This window comes from Lonchura striata, chromosome 1A (assembly GCF_050655825.1).
Source record: "Lonchura striata isolate lonStrDom1 chromosome 1A, ASM5065582v1, whole genome shotgun sequence".
NCBI classification, from domain to species: domain Eukaryota; kingdom Metazoa; phylum Chordata; class Aves; order Passeriformes; family Estrildidae; genus Lonchura; species Lonchura striata.
The window spans coordinates 62,778,188-62,797,637 of NC_140741.1; the positions used below are offsets into that span (position 1 = coordinate 62,778,188).

Here is a 19,450-nt window from a genome sequence, read left to right on the forward strand (position 1 = left end):
TAGAAACAATTCCAATTGCTCATATAAATAATGCCTTTGCAAATGATCCCTCAGTCATGTTGTGTTTTGATTAAAGAGCCCTGCATGAGAAGTGTGAAATGAATAGAAATGCCCCTGAAATTTGCTTCCTCCCTTGCAGAGTACAACCACTTGCCACCTCAACCTCCAGCCAACTGAGCACCTCCTTTCTCATTCAAATTGATGGGACATATTTAGTGCTTGTAAAAAATAAGGCCTAGTCTGAAATACAAAGGTCTAAACATTCACTATAGAAAAGGTAACTCATGATCAGTCAATTATAACTTTTGGTGTAGAGGAGTTTTTTCTACTTAATAATTCAACCTTTATGCAAAGCTTTTAATGATAAATTTTAAAGCTATTTTGTGACATATACAGTTCTTAAACTAAAAGTCACTCAACACTGAAAATTATTTTGCTTCAGCTTTGAAAATGTCACAGCTAATGAAAAGACTTTCTCCAATTCCAAATAAAAATGACATTATGGTCAGAGGTGAACCACAAAATAGTACATCCTAAGAATTATTTGCCAGAAATATATGGATATGCCAGAATTATGGGTATTATTGGCATTGTTCAGTAATCAGAATTATGTAAGTCCAGGTACCTAGAGATTCATTGAATCATTAAGGTCGGAAAAGACCTCCAAGACCATCAAGTCCAACCTTTGACCTAATACCACCATACCCACTAAACATACCAGTGTCCCACATCAATCCATTCTTTGAACACTTACAGGGATATGGACTCCATCCCTTCCCTGGGCAGCCTGTTCCAATGCTTCACCACTCTTTAGGTGAATACATTTTCCCCAATATCCAATGTATAACTCCCCTGCTGTAACTGAAGGTCATTTCTCCTCGTCATTTGTTACCTGGGAGAAGATGCTGACCCGCACTGGCCACAGCCTCCCTCCAGGCAGCTGTAGAACCAATAGGGGCTCCCCTGGGCTCCTTTTCTCCAGGCTGGACACCCCCAGGTCCCTCAGCTGCTCCTCATCAGACTTGTGCTCCAGACCCTTCCCCAGCTGGGTTGCCCTTCTCTGGACACACTCCAGCACCTCCATGTCTTTGTTGTAGTGAGGGGCCCAAAACTGAACACAAGTGTGTCCTTGCCAGTGCCAGGACAAAAGAATTTTTTAATAGAATAAAAACATTCTGTAACTTGATAATTTTTTTTTTTTTGTGAAAAGTTGGCACACTTGAAAAATTTGCAATTCAAACCAAGCATTTCAAACATGTGTCAGTGTACTACATCACTATTTCATTTGCTTTTCCCCCTAACTTGATCACCAAAATAAAAAATAAAAATTAAAAAATAATTTGGGAAATCATCACAACAACTGACAAAGCCAGTTGACACCCCTGAGATTTTGTCTGCACACCATCTACTCAGAAAGAAAACATGTAGGAAATTCTACTTAGAAAGTTAGAATACATAAATGAGAGATAGTATGCTACAAAATGGCTTATGGCTTTTAGGCAATACCATTAGGAAATACCATTACTTAGTGGATTCTGCCATCATATATTTTTTCCAAATTAATACCATTTTTAACAAAACCATGAACATCATGTTCCACTTAAAGCATCTCTCTACATCAACAGTTACACACTACATTTTGCTAGATTTACCTAATTTAAAAAGCTGGAAAAGATAAACCATAAGGTTGTGTGCCATTCAATTAAGAGCTTTATATGTAAATTTCTCAGGATAGCTTTTTGTTCTACGTTAGGTGACAGTAATATTCCATTGTTGTGGGGGTCAGTGCATCTACAAGAATTAAAGTATTCCTGTTGCTTTTAAGTCTACAGTTTCTTGACCATTCCACAGTCAAGTTCTGTGCAGAAGGTTTTAAGCAACTGGCTTCAGAGTCAGGTGTGAGGATACCATGAGCTGCCCGATTGCATCAGCAGGTACAGAGTGTTAGCATGGAGATATACATAGCTAACATTTGTGTCAGACTGCAGCAAAGCAGCCTCTAATAGCAGGCAGTCCTTGTCTCCTTTATGCAGCACAGCTTTTGTATCATCACATGTTTTAATTTTCCTTCCCTTCCAGGGCAGGTTTTCTGCAGAGATGGGAATGTGCACAGTGCAGGCAGTGAGGGTGTCTCACACCCAGCAAGCAGTGCTGCTGGGCACTTGGTGGTAGGCGTACCACAAAGGATTTGAAATCCCACTTTATTATTCTTTTTGACTGCATCAAGCATAGGCTTCCTACTCCTCTCTTCCAGGCCCTTGCTAACCCAGTGCATCAGCTATTGTAACACTGCGTTGCTCCTGCCTCTGCTTTGCTACTGTGACAGCTGCGTAACCACAGTTCTCCCATAGTATTTTGGTATTTTTTTGCAAGTGGACTGTGTTTCTTGAACTGACCCATAAAAACTGTACCACTTCCCTTTCCTCATTCTTGCAGCAGACCAGTTTCCTGGATGGCATATTAAAGAAGCCAACTGTGTTGGTCTAATGAGCCTCATACATAAGAAGATGAACTATGGGGCACTCCATACTGGTTCTTCCTACACAGTTTGACTTGCACAGCTAAGAAATTCAATTAACAAAATGTACAGTCTTCACCAACATAATAACATATTCATGTCGCTGGGCACTACTGAACCACAATGACAATTTAGGTTCTCTGCTGTAATTACTCACGAACAAACTGATCCCAGGAGCACACCTCAAGAAGATCTTTTAGATTAGGATCTCATCTTTTTCAGTGTAATTATGCCACACAGTAGGCGTAAGTATCTCTCTTTTTCTTCCTTAGCTATTTCGCATTTGAAGCATTCCTTCACACGAACCATGAGAAAATGTGATTGATTCTGTGATATGTCTAAAAATCCTACAGAACAGTAGGTCTCCTTATACAAGGAGACATTTCTGCTATGTTCTTTATAAATACATACACACACATTTTGTCTGCTGTTGGCTGATTCCTTGACTTCATCCATTTGAGTCTAAACCCCAAAGTCACGATGGCTGGCATTCCCCAGGAACTTACTCCCAAATGAGTAGCATAAAATAAAGAATAATATTTGTGCTTATCTTCTCAGTAAGGAAAATGCCTGAAAAAATTAAATTGTGTCCTGCACAACTGTTCTTGATATTAACATATTACTATGATGGTATATTGTTATACATAATATATTACCATGATGGGATAGACAAAAAAATAAGTGAACCAAAGAGTAAGTGTACTCAGCTCTGTTCCAACGAGAACAGGGGTGAAAGTAGTCCCCAAATCAATGCTAGCAGAAAAAAATGTCTCTTCCTGTTCTCACTGGCAAGAATATGAGAGACTAGAAAGTAATTATTATTTAGGACTTCCCCCTTTCAGTGTTCCAAGTCCCCAGCTCAGACAGCACAGTTTTGCTACAGTACTGCTCCAATCAGAAGCTGTATTTCCAAAACTCCTGTGACAGCAGGAGAGAAAAAGGCTAACAAGTAGGCGTTGAATTTATGCCTTAAAAGATGCACTCATCACTTACTAGACTGCCCACGAAACAATGTTAAGGATATAAGCTCCCAATTTTGTTGCAGTGTGTAGCTGATGTTCAGAGTGAAAGGTGCTTTCAAAGACTGACTGAAGCTTTGTGTTTAGGCTGATGGGGGTTCCTCTTCTGTGACTGGTTATTTGAAAGTGAATATCCACATTTTCATTATTTTCTTGTGTATCTAGAGGGGAAAGAGTTAGTGTTTCTATGCAATCTCAGGTTTAACAAGAAAACTAAAGGCTTTAACATTTTGATTTAATATTTCCTCTGATAAGTTCATTTTTCTTTATGTTGTCATGGAGTTCTGTTTCCTAATCTGTGTAATAAATACATACAATTTTCCTCATGAGTGGATTATGGCATTGTAGCAAAGAAAAATTGCAAAAATTTTTCATTCTGGCATGCTCATTATAATTCTTCACAATAATTGTGAAGACATCAGAAATCGATCTTTTTCACTTTCACACAAAATTGTTATTAGAACAAGAAAAGGAATTATTCACCATCTTAACCTCTTAAGGATGCATTCACATTAATACAACAAATACTGTTACTCCGTTTTGAACAACTTGCTAGGTAAAACATGCCTTGTCTTACTCATCTTTTATCCTTCAGAATAAATCTTCTATAGCATGAAGGTCAAACCACATGAAGTCACAGATGGAATGAAATTGTTTTGGAAAACTGGCAAGCAGATACAACAGCCTACAGATTCATGCTCTATCAATTAGAGTGGAGGGAACATACCTCCCTAACCTAATACAAGGGTGGTAGAACAATACAGCACAGCAAACAACGAGGAGCTTATCATAGACACATACTGAAATATTTTAGAGAAGAAAGATAAGAACTATTAAATAATGACTATCAATACACACCTGCTCTAAATTTATTTTAAAATTCTTCCTCTTTCTTTCAGCAACCTGGATACATTCTCATTCAAAAAAAAAAAAAAAAAACATTATTTCATTTCTTTCAAAATCATGAGTTATGAGCATCCTGATAAAAGCATTGGAAGATTATCAACTTCTCTGATCATGTGTTACTTGGATCTCTGACATTATCAATCATGAATGAAAATTTAGAAGCAGGTTAAAACAGAAAACACAGTATGACTGTTGAGGTTTAAGAATTTAGTGCTCCCACTGAGACTCTCCAAACCAATGTGCCACTCACTCATTACTCTTCCCACTGCAGCGTGCAGGAGAGGAGAACTAGAGGCACAAAAAGTGAAGATCATGAGTTGAGATTAGAGCAATTTACTGGAGACAGCAAAAAGATAAGGAAAGAGCAGTAACAACAACAACAATATTAATAACAGAAGTGTGTGAAAAAGAGGGAGTGAATCACATGCAAAAAGTGCTCAGCATGGAACTCAGCGTGCAGTTGCCTTGACCATTGCCGCCAGCTCAGAACCAGCGTTACCCGAGTGCTCCCTCCGGCTCACAACCAGTGTTATCCAAGCACTCCCCCCAGCCCAGAACCGGCGTTATCCAAGCGCTCCCTCCGGCTCAGAACCAGCATTATCCAAGAGCTCCCTCCAGCCCAGAACCAACATTATCCAAGCGCTCCCTCCAGCCCAGAACCAGCGTTATCCAAGCGCTCCCTCCGGCTCAGAACCAGCATTATCCAAGCGCTCCCTCCAGCCCAGAACCGGCGTTATCCAAGCGCTCCCTCCGGCCCAGAACCGGCGTTATCCAACCATTGTCTCTGGCTCAGAACCGGCGTTACCCGAGCGCTCCCTCTGGCTCGGCACTGGTGTTCCCCAAGCGCTCGCACTGACTTGGAACGGAGCCAGCACACCCATCCCTCCACACTCACTCATCCGGACCAGGCTCCAGCACTGTCCTTGGCACAGTCCCAAACAGGACCATTCCCAAACAGTGGTACGGATGAGGCCACGCTGCTGGCTGCAGGTAGGGCTTGATGTATAAACACACTTTCCCATACCTATTTTATCTACCAGTTACATACAAAAATGAGTTTAAAGGTATTGGTCAATCAGTCTAACAATTTGATACTTTGCTAGGATGTCTGAGCTCTTCCTCAAATAGGATGGGCAACAGTCCCTAAAGACAAACTTGATTTGTATTTCAAGACCAATCTCTGGTTTATGTTTCATATGTCTGAAACAAGACCAGCCCAAATAGCTGAAAAAACGACAAGGATTAATTTTATTGATACAAAACCACATGCAGAATGCTTTTCAAAGGTTATACTAGGACAGCAGGAAAAACTACAATTTCCCATGAAAAGGGATACACAATAATTTGTGAATTCAAAACACAATTTCCCTATTTTCTAAAGAAACAGTTGCTACCTAGCTTTACTAACTTGTGCAATTTAAAAATGATTGCTCTGTATATTTTAGTCAGTTTATAAATGCAGTCAAGAAATATGTGATAGCAAAGACATCTAAACAAACACAGAAATACAGATGAAACTTCAATGAATCATCTAAACCATCTATCAAAATCATCTATACACTGCTGCAGTATGAATTACACCTCTATGCCTTCAAGAAAGGTGCTACTTTTCTTTAAAACTTCTGAGATAACGCAACATTCCTGTATAGTTTAGTCTATTGCTTTACTAAGTATTTAGTCCAGGAGTTTTGCTCAAGGCATAGCCTAAATATTTGTGTGTGTAAAAATTAGGCCAATTGCTGTTTGTTTACTTCCTTCATTCCCTGCCACCTCCTTGGGACAAATATTGAGAGCCCTCTCTATAGCAACCTATCACAGAGCACAAGGCTCTCATCCTTATTCCTACCACCTCCCTCTTTCCCTTTCCTTGCCTTTTTTTCTCCCTTCCTCCACCACCTCAAACTTTGCCTTATAGTATGCATCTACAAAATCTCTTCTTTTATTAAGCCTTCAGTGTTATGACAAAAACAGCTTAAACACAGCTGTATCTAAAACCTGGCATTGCACTGATTTGCAACAGCTTGCCTATTTCTGTATTTCAGCTCCATGAATGGGCTCTGAAAAATTCATATTCAACCTCTGCTCATCATATATCCAAGAAAACACTTTGATACAACCTGATAGAATCTATGCTTTAGGTTTTGGAAGAGGAATAAATGAAAGTTGAATATTGACCATTTACAAACTTCCTTAAGTATTGCAAATAGCCTAAATTTTGTTTTCTTTTGAACAAGATTACTACAGCCCAATTATACACTGTAGTATAGAATAGTTTTTGTATACACGCAATGCAACTGAGAGAAGAAAAAGTTTCATGGGCAGGATCTGTCACTAGAACAGCCAAAACAACTGAACCCGGAAGGAGACAGAAGAGCTTCAAAGCACACATGCTTGTCTTCAGATCTGCATCAAAAGCAACAAATCTCAAGGTAACAACAAGACAGGAACAAACATTCCCCAGTTTAACATCATTATGTTATTTATCAAACATTCTGAATGAAAGCAGTGGTTAGGAGTGGAGGCAAATGTGTGTGTTCTTTAAGCATCTCTAGGCCTATATTAATACTTCATTTTTCTATAGGAACTTTTCTCAAATTGCCAGAAAATATAAGAGGAAACAAGAGCAAATTAAACTCGTTTCTGTGACTGCCTCATTTGCAGAGGAAGTGCACAGCAAATAGTCTATGCAAGAAGAACTAAAGAAAGGAAGCTGGATCAATTAATTATGGATTGCATGGGAAACAGCTTTTTTCACTAACTATCCACAGACCCAGAAGTGTTGTGAGGCAGATCACTGAGAGCAGTTCTTCATTCCCAAGAGCCAGAGTCAGCAGTGCCTTGGCAGCAAGGAGGGCCAAGCGTGTCCTGAGGGCATCACACCAGCTGGGCAAGGGAGGGGATTGTCCTGCTCTGCTCTGCACTGGGGTGGCCTCTCCTGGAGTCCTGTGTGCAGTTTTGGGTGCCTCAACACAATAAAGATCTAAAGCTATTATTCCAAAGGTGGGGCTATGAAGATGGTGAAGGGTCTGAAGGAGAAAGCCAAGGAGTGGATGAGGTCACTTGATTTATTCAGCCTGGAGGAGACTGAGGAGACTTCACAGCTGTCTACAGCTTCCTAACAAGGGGAAGGGGAGGGGCAGCCACTGATCTCTTCATTTGGGTGACCATTAATAGGATCCAAAGAACAGCATGAAGCTGTGCCAGGGAGGTTCAGGCTGGACATTAGGAAATCTTTCTTCACACAGAGGGTGGCTGGGCACTGGAATAGGTTCCCCAGAGAAATGACCACGGCACCAGATCCGATGGAGCTCAAAAAGCATTTGGACAATGCTCTTGGGCACATGGTGTGACTCTTGGGGTGTCCTGTGGTGGGACAGGAGTTGTGCTTTCCTGCTAATGTAGGATATTCTATAACATATGTGTTTTAAGCAGGACCAGGACCAGACTGAAGCACAGCACTCTCTCTGATCCAGTAGCTTTAAAGTGCATACAGCTCAGTGCACCACACCCTTTTTGTTATTCAGCAAAGGATTTGGGTGTTACAGTGATGGTAATTATAAGAACCCTGACAAGGCACAATATGCCTTCTTTACTGTACTCTGTTCATGCAATGTAGATTTGTCTCAAACTCTGACAGCATTTTCTCCTGGTTTTCCTCACCATGACAATGGCAGCCTTAGTGCTTAACTGAGTTTTAGTATTAGATACCACTGTATGGCTGCTGTGTCCTTGCTTATCTCAGACATGTGGCATATTGGACATTTCAAATTTTGGATTAACTACACATGTGCAATGAACAAAGGTGAATCCAACATCACTTGAATTCAGTTTGGGAAATATTCATCACTCACAAGAAGCAGAACCAGTGATCCCTCTTGAAGAACTGGAATTACTGGTTCATCAATGAAGTTCTTCATTCTTTCATCACTCGATATGCTTCTAACAACACTGCATGCTACCTGAGCATTTCAAAGGGTACTTTACAGTTACTTAATTCCACACCATTATTTTTGGTACAACCCCAGCTTCTGCCTTACTCTATAAAAGGGAATAGCACTTCATTTAAGTATGCTGCCTTTCTCTGACAATTTTTAATATGCCACAGGAAAGTGGGTGCCAATCTTTTTAAGAAAAACTCAATATAGTTGAGTTGATTGAAAATCACAAGTGAAATATTGTTCCTAGGGACATTTTCTATTCTTGGCTATCAATGTTGATCTGCTCTTCCTAAATACTCGTTTATATTTAACCATTTAATTTGATATCACCTATGCTTTTCCGTAATTTCAGAAAGCAATTAGCCATCCTTTCACTAACAGGACTCCTGTCTAAATGCAGTAAAATTCACCATGTTTCTTAAATACATTGCCATGCTTCCTGTAGGAATTATTAAATTGAGAAGCAGAAGTAATAAATATAAATGCTACTATGGGCATGACTAATCCAGTCTACACAAGGGCTCAGGATACTACAGACCAAAACTCTTATTTTGTCACTTTCTTCCTAACGGCACCTTACACAACGAAGAAGAATAAATTGTTCTGGCAAACTTGTGCCAGATTTTCCCCTGTATGAGGCTGCAGAGAACCTCCCACATCCTATCTGAAGGAGGAAGGGATGTCCTTCATGCTCCCCTTTCTTTCCACACGCAAGTCTCTTGATCGCCTCAACAGTTGTTTTCCTTTCTCTTCATCTTATTGACATCAGATTTGAAAAGAAAAATAAAGGATTAACTACTTGCAGCTGTCTCATTGTTCATTCTAGCTCTATAAAGTATTTTTAATCTCCTCTTCTTACTAAACTCCTCTTTAGAGTGTGATATCTATTATTCTTTGTGCATAGCCTAGAACAATGGAGTGCATTATTAGCTAGCCCATGAGTAGCTGTCACCAGCACTGTAAGTGTATTTTATGTATAGAGCCCACAGTGCATATATGCACATACATATGAATAAACACACATCAGAGATACCTAATTAGGTAGCTCAATAAATTTTAAGAACTGGAATTCCAGAACAGCTAATTTATCCCAGCTTACTTCTGTTTTTTTCCTCTACATACCAATGACAGTTCATTAATACATTCTCAGCATGTTAACAGGAACAGCTGTTAAATAATAAATGCTGTGCTGTATTATTTTCAGTAGGTGCTTCAGCAATTAAGCTCTGGGTGCCTAATTTCTAGCTCAGTTAGGAAAAATAACTATGTCTTATGCAACCAAGGAAAATACTAGGCATTACCCAAAGAGTTACAAGAAGCATCAAAATACCCACTGTAGAGAATTATTGTTCTCTGTGAGGAAATGTTGGAAACCAATGCAAATCACCACACCAGAATCTCATGTATTTCTGTTTTATTTTAAATCAATCCACTCTCAGGCAGCACAACCCCTAGGTCTGTGCAAGAGAAGTAGGGAGAACCTATGGGCAGAGGCATGACAAAAGGCACCCTGAAGTCACACACTCCCAGAATCAGTCTGCAATATCATTAATCAGATGTAACATAACACCCCATTCTACAGCTAACTCTCCAAATATTCACCACTAGGCTTGGAGAAATATTCACCAGAAGAAAATCTTCAAAAGCAGTCAAGAATCTAAAATATTGCACATTTCAAATTTTAAAATAACTCTTAGCCAAACAGCCTAAAATTAGGAGAAGCTCATATTTGAGGAAAAAAACCCCTACATTTCATTTGGTCTGCCTACATAATACATATGGCATTTCCTAAACATGAGAATCAGCTTTGACTACAGAAGGTTAAGGTACCAAGCATAAAAAAACCCCAAACCCAACAGCTACTATCTAGCTTTTCCCTTGCAAGGTATCTTGATTGCCTTAATCTACACAGACAAATGTTCAATTTAAAAAACAATATTTAAAAATACGGTTAGGACTGCAAACATCCCTGTGAAATGTTTATATTATCAGTATAGTCTGATTTATATTTTTAACTTTATATTTTAACAATCAAGTTTCTTAAATGTATTGTGCTTCTCTGACAGTCATAATTTAAGAAGAAAAGTAAGAACTATCACCTCTCACAGGCTTTCTTTTTGAAAAAAAAACTATTAAAGCTACCACTAACAATAAAATAGCACACATAGTGGACTGCAGCATTTCCTTGTTCTAGCTTGAACATCCAGAATAACTGACTGGGGGCTTTTTGTGTGCAAGTACTAGCTTTTCAAACAATCAAACTCTCTGAATGCAAAAGCTTATCACACATCTGTTAGAAGAACTGCATTCATTACTGTCAGCTATCAATCAGTCACAGTAGAACTCTCCTTAAAACATGAAATGTGATTTGCATAGAGCCCTGCTCACTGTTGCTGAGCACTAGTTAACAAATCATTCCTTTCATTTCAAGCTACAGTACCTCATGAAGCATCAGAATATTTGGAATTAATTACATTTTCTTACTTTGTGCTGCATATGTGAAGGTGGTCAGGCACTGGCACAGGTTGCCCAGACCAGAGGTGGATGCCCCATCCCTGGAAGTGTCCAAGGCCAGGCTGGACAGGGCTCTGAGGAACCTGGGATAGTGGAAGGTGTCCCTGCCTGTGGCAGGGGGTTGGAACTGGGTGATCTTTAAGGTTCCTTCCAACCCAAACCATTATGTGATTCTATTATATGCTACGCACCAATCCTGCAAACTTCCTTTTTTCTCTACAGTTCCTCAGTGATCCTGAGGATTTTCACTAGTATTTTTAAATTGACGAGAGACTTCCTGACTGAGGTTGTAAGTAGCAAAACTAGAAGTCTAGATAGAATTACTGGATTATGAAATACATTTATTAAAAATGACCTGAAGTTGAAAACAAAGAGCATTTTATACTGAATATGGCATACTAAAATGACTAGGAATAGCTCACATCTTCTGCTCGCCTGACTCTTATAAGTCAGCCATGAGTCTCATGACATTTCAGATTCATAGTACTTCAAACAAATAAGATCCAGATTCTAGGCCTCACAATTAAAAAAAAGTCTTCAAAAATTAAGTCTAAAGGACATGACACAGCAGAACAATAAGGAAAGGCCAAGAATATTAACTTTTAATGATACATAATGTGGAGGGATCTGTTAAATAAAGTAAAGTAAGAGTCCTCTGAGCCAGCAAGAACTAAGTTAACTTGAAGAATATACAAACCAGCACCAGGCAAGGCAGGTGCACACCCAACACAACCACCACCAGCATGAGAACAGTGCTTCCAGACCCAATCTGCCAACTCTGCACAGCACAACAAACAAAACAGCCTGGGTTTGGAAAACAGTTTCCAGCACAGTTTAACATTTCTTCATGCATAGCTGATCACGAAATTGCAGTTTCAGGCTGCCTATGAAGTAAGCGAGGTAAGCCTGCTTACCTTCAGATTAAATTCTTCTCTTGCTTTCAGCTTTCAGATCTGCTAGAACTGAAATTATTTTCTTTAAGGGTGGTGGGGGGGTGTATTAAAAAAAAGCTTTGGTTTTTAATAAATTCCACAGCAACAAGAAGGGCTAGTGCAAAGTTCCATGACCTGAAACCTTGGCTACATTTTTTCAGTAAAGAAGTAACAAATTAGAGGTTAGCCCAAGTCCAGCATCTTTAAAGAACACTGACAAACATCATATTACGTTTTACAGGACAGTCACTGTCAGCATAATGTTTCAACTATTATGTAGACAAATGGAACTTCGTTCAGCTTACCTGATGCACGTCTGGTGAATCGGTTTACCGCTGGAGCTGAAAGAAAACAACATTTTGATTATTTTTGTCGTAATCTAACTTGTTTTTAACATAACAATGTTATACCTCATTCCAAGTGTGACAACTACAAACACCAGATCAACATTATTTTTGTATCTTTATAGGAACCCATTCGTATTCACTTTAACTTTTAAGTAGCTTTGCAGGAGATGGTACATTCTAACTAGAAAGATTTCGAGACCATTTTCAGTTTTCTAAAAGTTACTGTTACTTACTGCTGTTCATGAGTGGATGTGAAACATTTAGATCTGCATCTCTTTATTTATTGAGTGCACAGAAATTGGCATCTTGCAAACAATAATGCAAGCAGGGTATGTGAAAAAATTACTTCATTTTTACAAAATATACCTATTGGAAATCTGTAACTAAAGACAGCCCTATAGAGAAAAATATTAATTTGTAATCCCATTAAAGGATCAACTTTTGCTTTGACTAACCTTTAAAACTCCTTAGGTAAGTCAATAACAATGCCAACCCCCACCAAAACCCCAGTGCAAATGTTTTATAGTGCCATCCTGGCACATCTCCAACTGCACGCTGCAAACATTTGTAATCAGACTCCTGTCTTGTTTCCAACTGGGAGAGACTGCAAAATATGACGTAAAACACATGGCCTTGCCCCTATTTCATTTCTAGGCTTAGCAGCTTCTTTAAGAGTTACTAGAGATAAAATAGATAAATAGTTTTATGTTTTGCCTTCCAAATACAACCTTCAGATTTCTAATTAGCAAAAACCACTGGCATTGAACTCTACTTTCACGTGATGTATTAACTGCTGGAATAAAGAGCAAGAAGAAAATCTGAATGACCTAATTTCAAATGTGGGCAGCAGCCACATTAAAAATGTATGCCCTTACTGCGCTTATTAATATTCAGCTTTAAAAACTGCTCTTCATGTTTACACAGAACTGAAAAATGAGAAATATTAACCTTTTTATTTTATCCCATTAAATTTTACATGGGAGTTATGTAAATTTTACGTGGGATTTATGTACGTTACCATGTCTTGAACACCTAAGCCAAGAGAAAAAAATTACTGAGAAAACAGAAGAGACAGTAACAACAGCCTAAGATACAAACTGACTTCTTATTCCTTTGGGGACAAAAAATCAGAGCAAAGCTACAATTTCTGAACCACAGTCACAGTGGTTCGTACAAGCACATACAGAAGTGACAGGTCCAAGTGGCAAAAAAATACACTGGGAAACCCAGCTACAGAGGTTTGGAGTGCTAGACACAAGGAAGGAAACCTCTGGTTAACAAGCTGTTACAAACTCCAAACATATATATACATGAGCATAAGAATAACATAACAAGCCAAGTTATCTTGAAACATGAATTCTAATTCCCCCGAAAAATTTTTCTTTAAATAAAAAGACAAAAAAATGTAGACACATTTTTATCAAAACAGACAGCATATTTTATGGAACTGCTGTTTTGTAATATGGGGGATGTTTGATTCCTCAAAACTGTTTATTTTGTCACTACTGTTCTGGGCCAAATTCATTTCAGGACATCAGTCATGACTGCCACCATCAGATGGCTGAGTTGTTTCCTCAAGCAAGTAAATTTGCAGCAAGTCTCAGCAGATGTGCTTGTATTTTAAAAAAATCGGAATCTGACATATTTCTAACAAGAAAGCATAAAATAATGTTTTGCTCCCATTCAGAAGCTTTTCCCAAACTCAGGGAGGGCTTTGGCTGTCAGTTCTGTATATAATCTCTAGATATGAAGATTTAACTCCTCTAGACAGCTACCTCAGCACATCTAAAAAAAAAAAAAGGAACATGTAGCAAAAAACTAACATAATTTGAAACAAAGAAAAAAGTTATTTTTCAGCTACATAATTCAAAATTCACTCATTTATTTGGCTACAAGCAGCTTAGTTTACTGTGCAACAGAATTTACAAATTATTTACTGTTAGAAAAAAAATAGCAAGAATGTCAGAACCGTGATCAGCAATTATTTTTGAGCTTATGTGAATAATCAGTGTTTCAGCAGCAACCACACAAAGCCTTCCTGCCCAGGCTGGGATTTCATGGAGGTCATCCAAATGCGTTACTGGGAGATTTAAAAACAGAACCCACAGTTCTTTGCTATGGAGCAAGTTGAACTATTCTCTGTTTTTCTGGTAGCAAATCACTATTTACTTCTGCTGTCCAGAAAGGTGGAAACATTAGCATACAAGCATACAAGAAAGTCTCAGATAATAATCAGCCCTACAGGAATTTAGGTGTTTTCAGTACAAAGTAGATGAGTTGTCAACCAGATCATGTCTGGCAGGGTAAGCATTGTAAGGTGGGCAAAAGAAAACCTATAGTGCATTTTCCTTGAGGTATAAAACAAATACTAAATTATCTTTCAAATGTGTCAGGAGTGGAAAGTCTTGGCTCAGAAACAAGTGGACAAATCAATGGCAGAAATATTCAATGAGGGATATTAAATGCTCCTCCTGGAGCCACACAGCATCAGGAACAGCAGAGAAATTCCCAGGGAAGAAACACTACTTACTCTGCCTGTGATTACCACCTTCCCTGGATATCTATTTTTAGCCACCATCCTTACTGAGATCTGAGTTAGGCTGACTCTTAGGTTTGGACTGAGATGACTGTCCTGATTCACACAGCTCAAGTGGAAGTGGTACCCACAGAGACAGGGATGCCAAGAGACAATCTTGGCATGCAGGTTGAATTATGAGGACAGCCGTGAAATCCCACTCACAGGACACAGGAATATTGTACTTAAATCCACAGCTTCCAGCCCCAAGATACAAACATGTAGAAGTGGTACTCAGGCATTGTGATTTCCACCCCACTGCTGCTCCAGCTGCTACCCAACGCTCTGCTCCCCTCTCTCCTCTCTGCCATGTCCACACACAGGTTCTCAGGACTCCCAGTGCCTGCCTGCAGGCACAGCAGACAGCAGCTGGCTTTGTGCTCTGCAGGCTGCTCAAGGACTACTCCCTCCAATGTGAAACCCAGGCAGCCTTGTGGGAGGGTTACCCCATCCCAAAAACCATGCCAGATGCAACACTGCTGATGCGCGCCAGTTCACAGCTCCAGTTTTCCAGCAGGAGTAAACGTGGGAAGGGAATGGGCATGAGGCAATATCTACATGGCTATTGAAGTTAACTCTACAGCAAAAATATACTTAATCTTAAAGGTTATAGTGACATCATGCCAAGGGCTGGTTGTTCAAAATTATTCAACTCAACTTGCTAGAAACACAATACTAACTCGAGTGCTACACACATCCCCACTAATCTGTGCAAAATATAGAAGGAAAAAAACCCATGGATTGCAAAACCTCGTCATTGCAAAAGGAGGATTTTTCCCAATAAAATAAACAGACATACAGATAAATTCAGAACATGTCCAGCAACATTTAATATTTTTTTCAGTATTAGAAAGAGTGCTGCCTCACAATACATAATGTACAGCTGTGCACAGAGACTCTTGTTTACAAGCATGATGTCACTCCAATATTGAATGTAACTCTTCATGTTCTACTTTGTTTCAACCAAAATCTATTACAAACTTCATAGGTGAAAATTATCAGGGGGTGGGGTAGGTCTGTGGGAGAGAAATGACAGAGGTCTGTATACTGATGAAGTTTTGATTAAATTACCATTTGAAAGTGCACAAACTTACATGGTATGTTACAGTAGTTTGATTGTTAGCACTACGTAAGAGAGAATTCCACAATCTGTCATTTGTTAGCAACTGAAATTCATGCTTGAAAATCCTTGCTCTGAGAACCACATGGAGGTAGAGCTTCTAAAACATCTTGGCAATACAGATCAAGCAAGTAAATATAAATAATTGGTAAATGATCAAAAGCAGCATAATTTTGTAAGTAGAGGAGGAAATGGAAGTCTGTGGGGTGATCTGTAGAGTAGCAAGCCTAAGAAGATTATGCTATGAAAGGATCCCTACCTGGGCATCCTCTAGATGGTCAGCCTGTTCTAATAACCTGACATGTCTCTTTTTGCAAACTCACAATTTAAATGTTTTTGCTTCAGAAACTGCCAGAGATTCTTGTGCCATTAATGCCACCTGGAACAAGAAGCTGAAGACATCGCAGACATTAGATGTGCAGCCTTCCTAAGAAGTCAGGGACTGTAAGCCTGGGATCAAGAAGAGGCTCTGCCTATCAGGGGCTGTTAAGGACATGCCTGAGCACTCTCTGACAACCAGACCTGTACACTGGTGCTTCCTGCAGGTCTGCAAACCACAGCAAAGACACATCCCCAGGAGTGCTGCAGAGTGCAGGAAACCCTGCGTGTGCCCAAGCCAGGGCAAGCACACCCCACTCTCTGCAGCTGCTCTGGAGGACAGAGGCCAACAGGACACTGCTCACTCTCCTGCCACACTTACAGCAACTGCAGGTAATGTTCTTTTAGAGAAAAACACACAAAGCCAAAATGCCTGCTAAAAGTGACAAGGGCTGGCAGGGGATTAGTGATTAATCTTCAGTGTCAGTAAAAATTAGAACACTTTCCACAAGCCTCACTTTCAATTAGCCACTGTAATTTCTTCATATGGCAAAGGACTAAACCCCCTTGAAAAAGAAGAAAAATAAACAAATAAAAACCCCACAAAAATTAAACTAAGCTATTATATGTTTAAGTTCTTCAGTTTGGCAGCCCATAGCACTCTAAACCCCATCCTTATTTACAAAGCAGGAATACTGCTAATGTAGCTTAATGGATAGACAAACATCCACACCATAGCATGTCTTCCTTGTATGGAAAGTGCAAATGCCCCAGGTGAGCTTAGGAAACAAATGTCATATCCAAATAATACTTTTTTTTTCTATTCTATTGAGGGCAAAACTGTATTAAAGCTCTCAAGGACACCACTAAGGTCAGTGGGTCAAACCTAGCCCAAATTCAAACAATAGGCTGAGAACCTGCTCTCAAGACACTGATTTTATTCCATTTAACTCTACTGTCTTCAGGAGAGTTATTCCTGATTTACCTATGGTCCTTTCATTATATACATCAAAATCCCAGGCTAAAGTTTAACTGATGAGGATCATGGGCAGTATATGTTCCACCTTTTCAGTTCCAAGCTTACCTATTTCTCTAGGGTCCCAACTTTCAGAAAATTTTGAATTATGCTTATTGCAATCATATCCCTATATTACACTAGTTAATATTCACTTGTCTTCTTTCACAAACAGACTATTAATTAGAATGACCTAATCAGAACAAACGCAAATTCAAATCTAAATGAATGCCTCTCTAAAATACATGCTTTAGTTAGATTCATGTTTTTATGTCCCAAATGGAGGAAACAGAGTTAACTCCCCATTACTCAGGACAATGATAGGCTGGGACACCACAGATAATAGCAGTAATTTGGAGCCCTTCTAATTTCCCTCCATCACAAGAAACTTTCATTTTAGTTCAGGATTAATCCAGGTAGAAGATTGTTTCAGAGGCTGAGACCAACACAAGACAATGTATTTATGTTAATTTACCTTCACACTGATAAAATCTCACAAAATCTCAAGGAAAGCATGACAAACTCACTGACAGTTTGAAGAAATGACTCTGACAAAGAAGTTGCCAGGTCTATGGAGAATGGTTCTTGTCTTTTCTCTGTGAAAGGCTATGACAACTGTGAGACATGAGAAGAAGGGATGAGCACAGCAAATACACAGCTATTATCTGGAAGACAAACACTCCTGGCAATACAATAGTTAAAGCATAGCTTTCAAAATATTTGTATTTCAATCTGGAAATTTAACAGCAATTGTAATATTTCAATGATGAAATGCATGAGTTATGTTATATTATTTCCCTCACCAAATACGTCAGTCTCAGAAATTTTGGGGTTTTTTTATTAAAAACAAAATTAAAGAACAGCAGCACATAGGCTTGGCCTTTACACAAAAAGGTAAATCATAGCCACAGGTGCTTCCTGTATGTACCAGTCAGCCAAAGAACCTGACAGGTTAGACATCAACACTGCCATCAAATTTCCCAAAAAACAAATCTTAACATCCCAAGAACGTCTGAAGCTCACTCCAAAACTCTGACTAACCTCGCTGAAGAATACCCACAGCTCCTAAGAGGGTAGGATCTGCACACAGAGGGATCTGGCTCCACTCAAAGATGTGTGTTGCTGGAAGGCATCGCAAGTACACACTTCCAGAAGAAAGTGAGTTGAGACTGCTCCATAGCCAGGCATAGAGTGCACACAGACACAGGCATTCACATACAGAGCAGAATACAGGTAGGGAGGCATGAAGGTAACACAGGCTTTCATTGAATCCTGCAGACTTGACTGAGAAGCCAAAGATGAGAGAGAAAACAACACTATAGTGGTAGCATTTATGGGCTACTGGGAGAAAAAGACAGTAATTCGGCTGTTGCGAGAAAAGTAGATGTTGGTAAGAAAAAATGGCTTCATTTCATGGGATGTCCTAAAATTTATTTATTTTTAAATTAAAAATGCCATCTACAGATTTTTAAATCACCTGTACCAAAACAAATACATACATAATTATTGCTGTCTTTGCAGACATCAATACATCCATAAAGGATTAAAATACACAGAAACCAGAATATCTCACTATCCCTAATTTTTTAATATGCAAAAGAAATTAAATTTACATAAGGTTGTAGTCCTAAAATGCAATTGGCTTTTTGGGCTGCCAGCACATACTGGGGGTTATGCTGAGTTTCTCATACACCAACACTCCCAAGCCTTCCTTCTCAGGGTTGCTTTCTATCCACTTCCAGCCTGTACTTGTGCTTCAGATTGCCCAGAAGCAGGTGCAGCACCTTGCACTCAGCTGTGTTGAACCATAAGGTTCTCACAGACCCATCTCTTGAGCCTCCCAAGGTCCCTCTGGATCCCTTCCCTGCAGTGAGACAGCACCACACAGCTCGGTGGTGTTGGCAAACATGCCGAGGGTGGGCTCCATCCCTGTCACTGACAGAGGTGTTAGACAGCACCCACCCCTGAGGAACCTCACCGCTCTCCTCTTGGACATGGAGCTGTTGATCACAGCCCTTTGAGTGCACCCAGCCATTATTATCTATCCACTCATTATCCACCAAGTAATCAAATCCATGCCTCTCCAGTCTAGAGACAAGGATGTGATGCAGGACAGTGTCAAATCAAGGTGGATGATGTCAGTTGCTCTTTCCATATCCACCACTGCCATAACCCAGTTGTAAGACCACCAAGTTTGTCATGAATTATTTGGCTTTAGTGAAGCCGTGTGGCTGTCACCAATCATCTC

The 19,450-nt window shown here is 39.5% G+C and overlaps 1 protein-coding gene across 1 annotated transcript in view; it reads right to left on the minus strand.

Moving 5' to 3' along the window:
- The window catches only part of PRKAR2B (protein kinase cAMP-dependent type II regulatory subunit beta), a 74,631-nt gene that overhangs the window by 32,449 nt on the left and 22,732 nt on the right, over nucleotides 1-19,450 (minus strand). Inside the window, exon 2 of the mRNA XM_021539143.3 lies at nucleotides 12,133-12,168. Within this exon, the coding sequence (XP_021394818.1) occupies nucleotides 12,133-12,168 (36 nt within the window). The remainder of the gene's footprint in view (nucleotides 1-12,132; nucleotides 12,169-19,450) is intronic.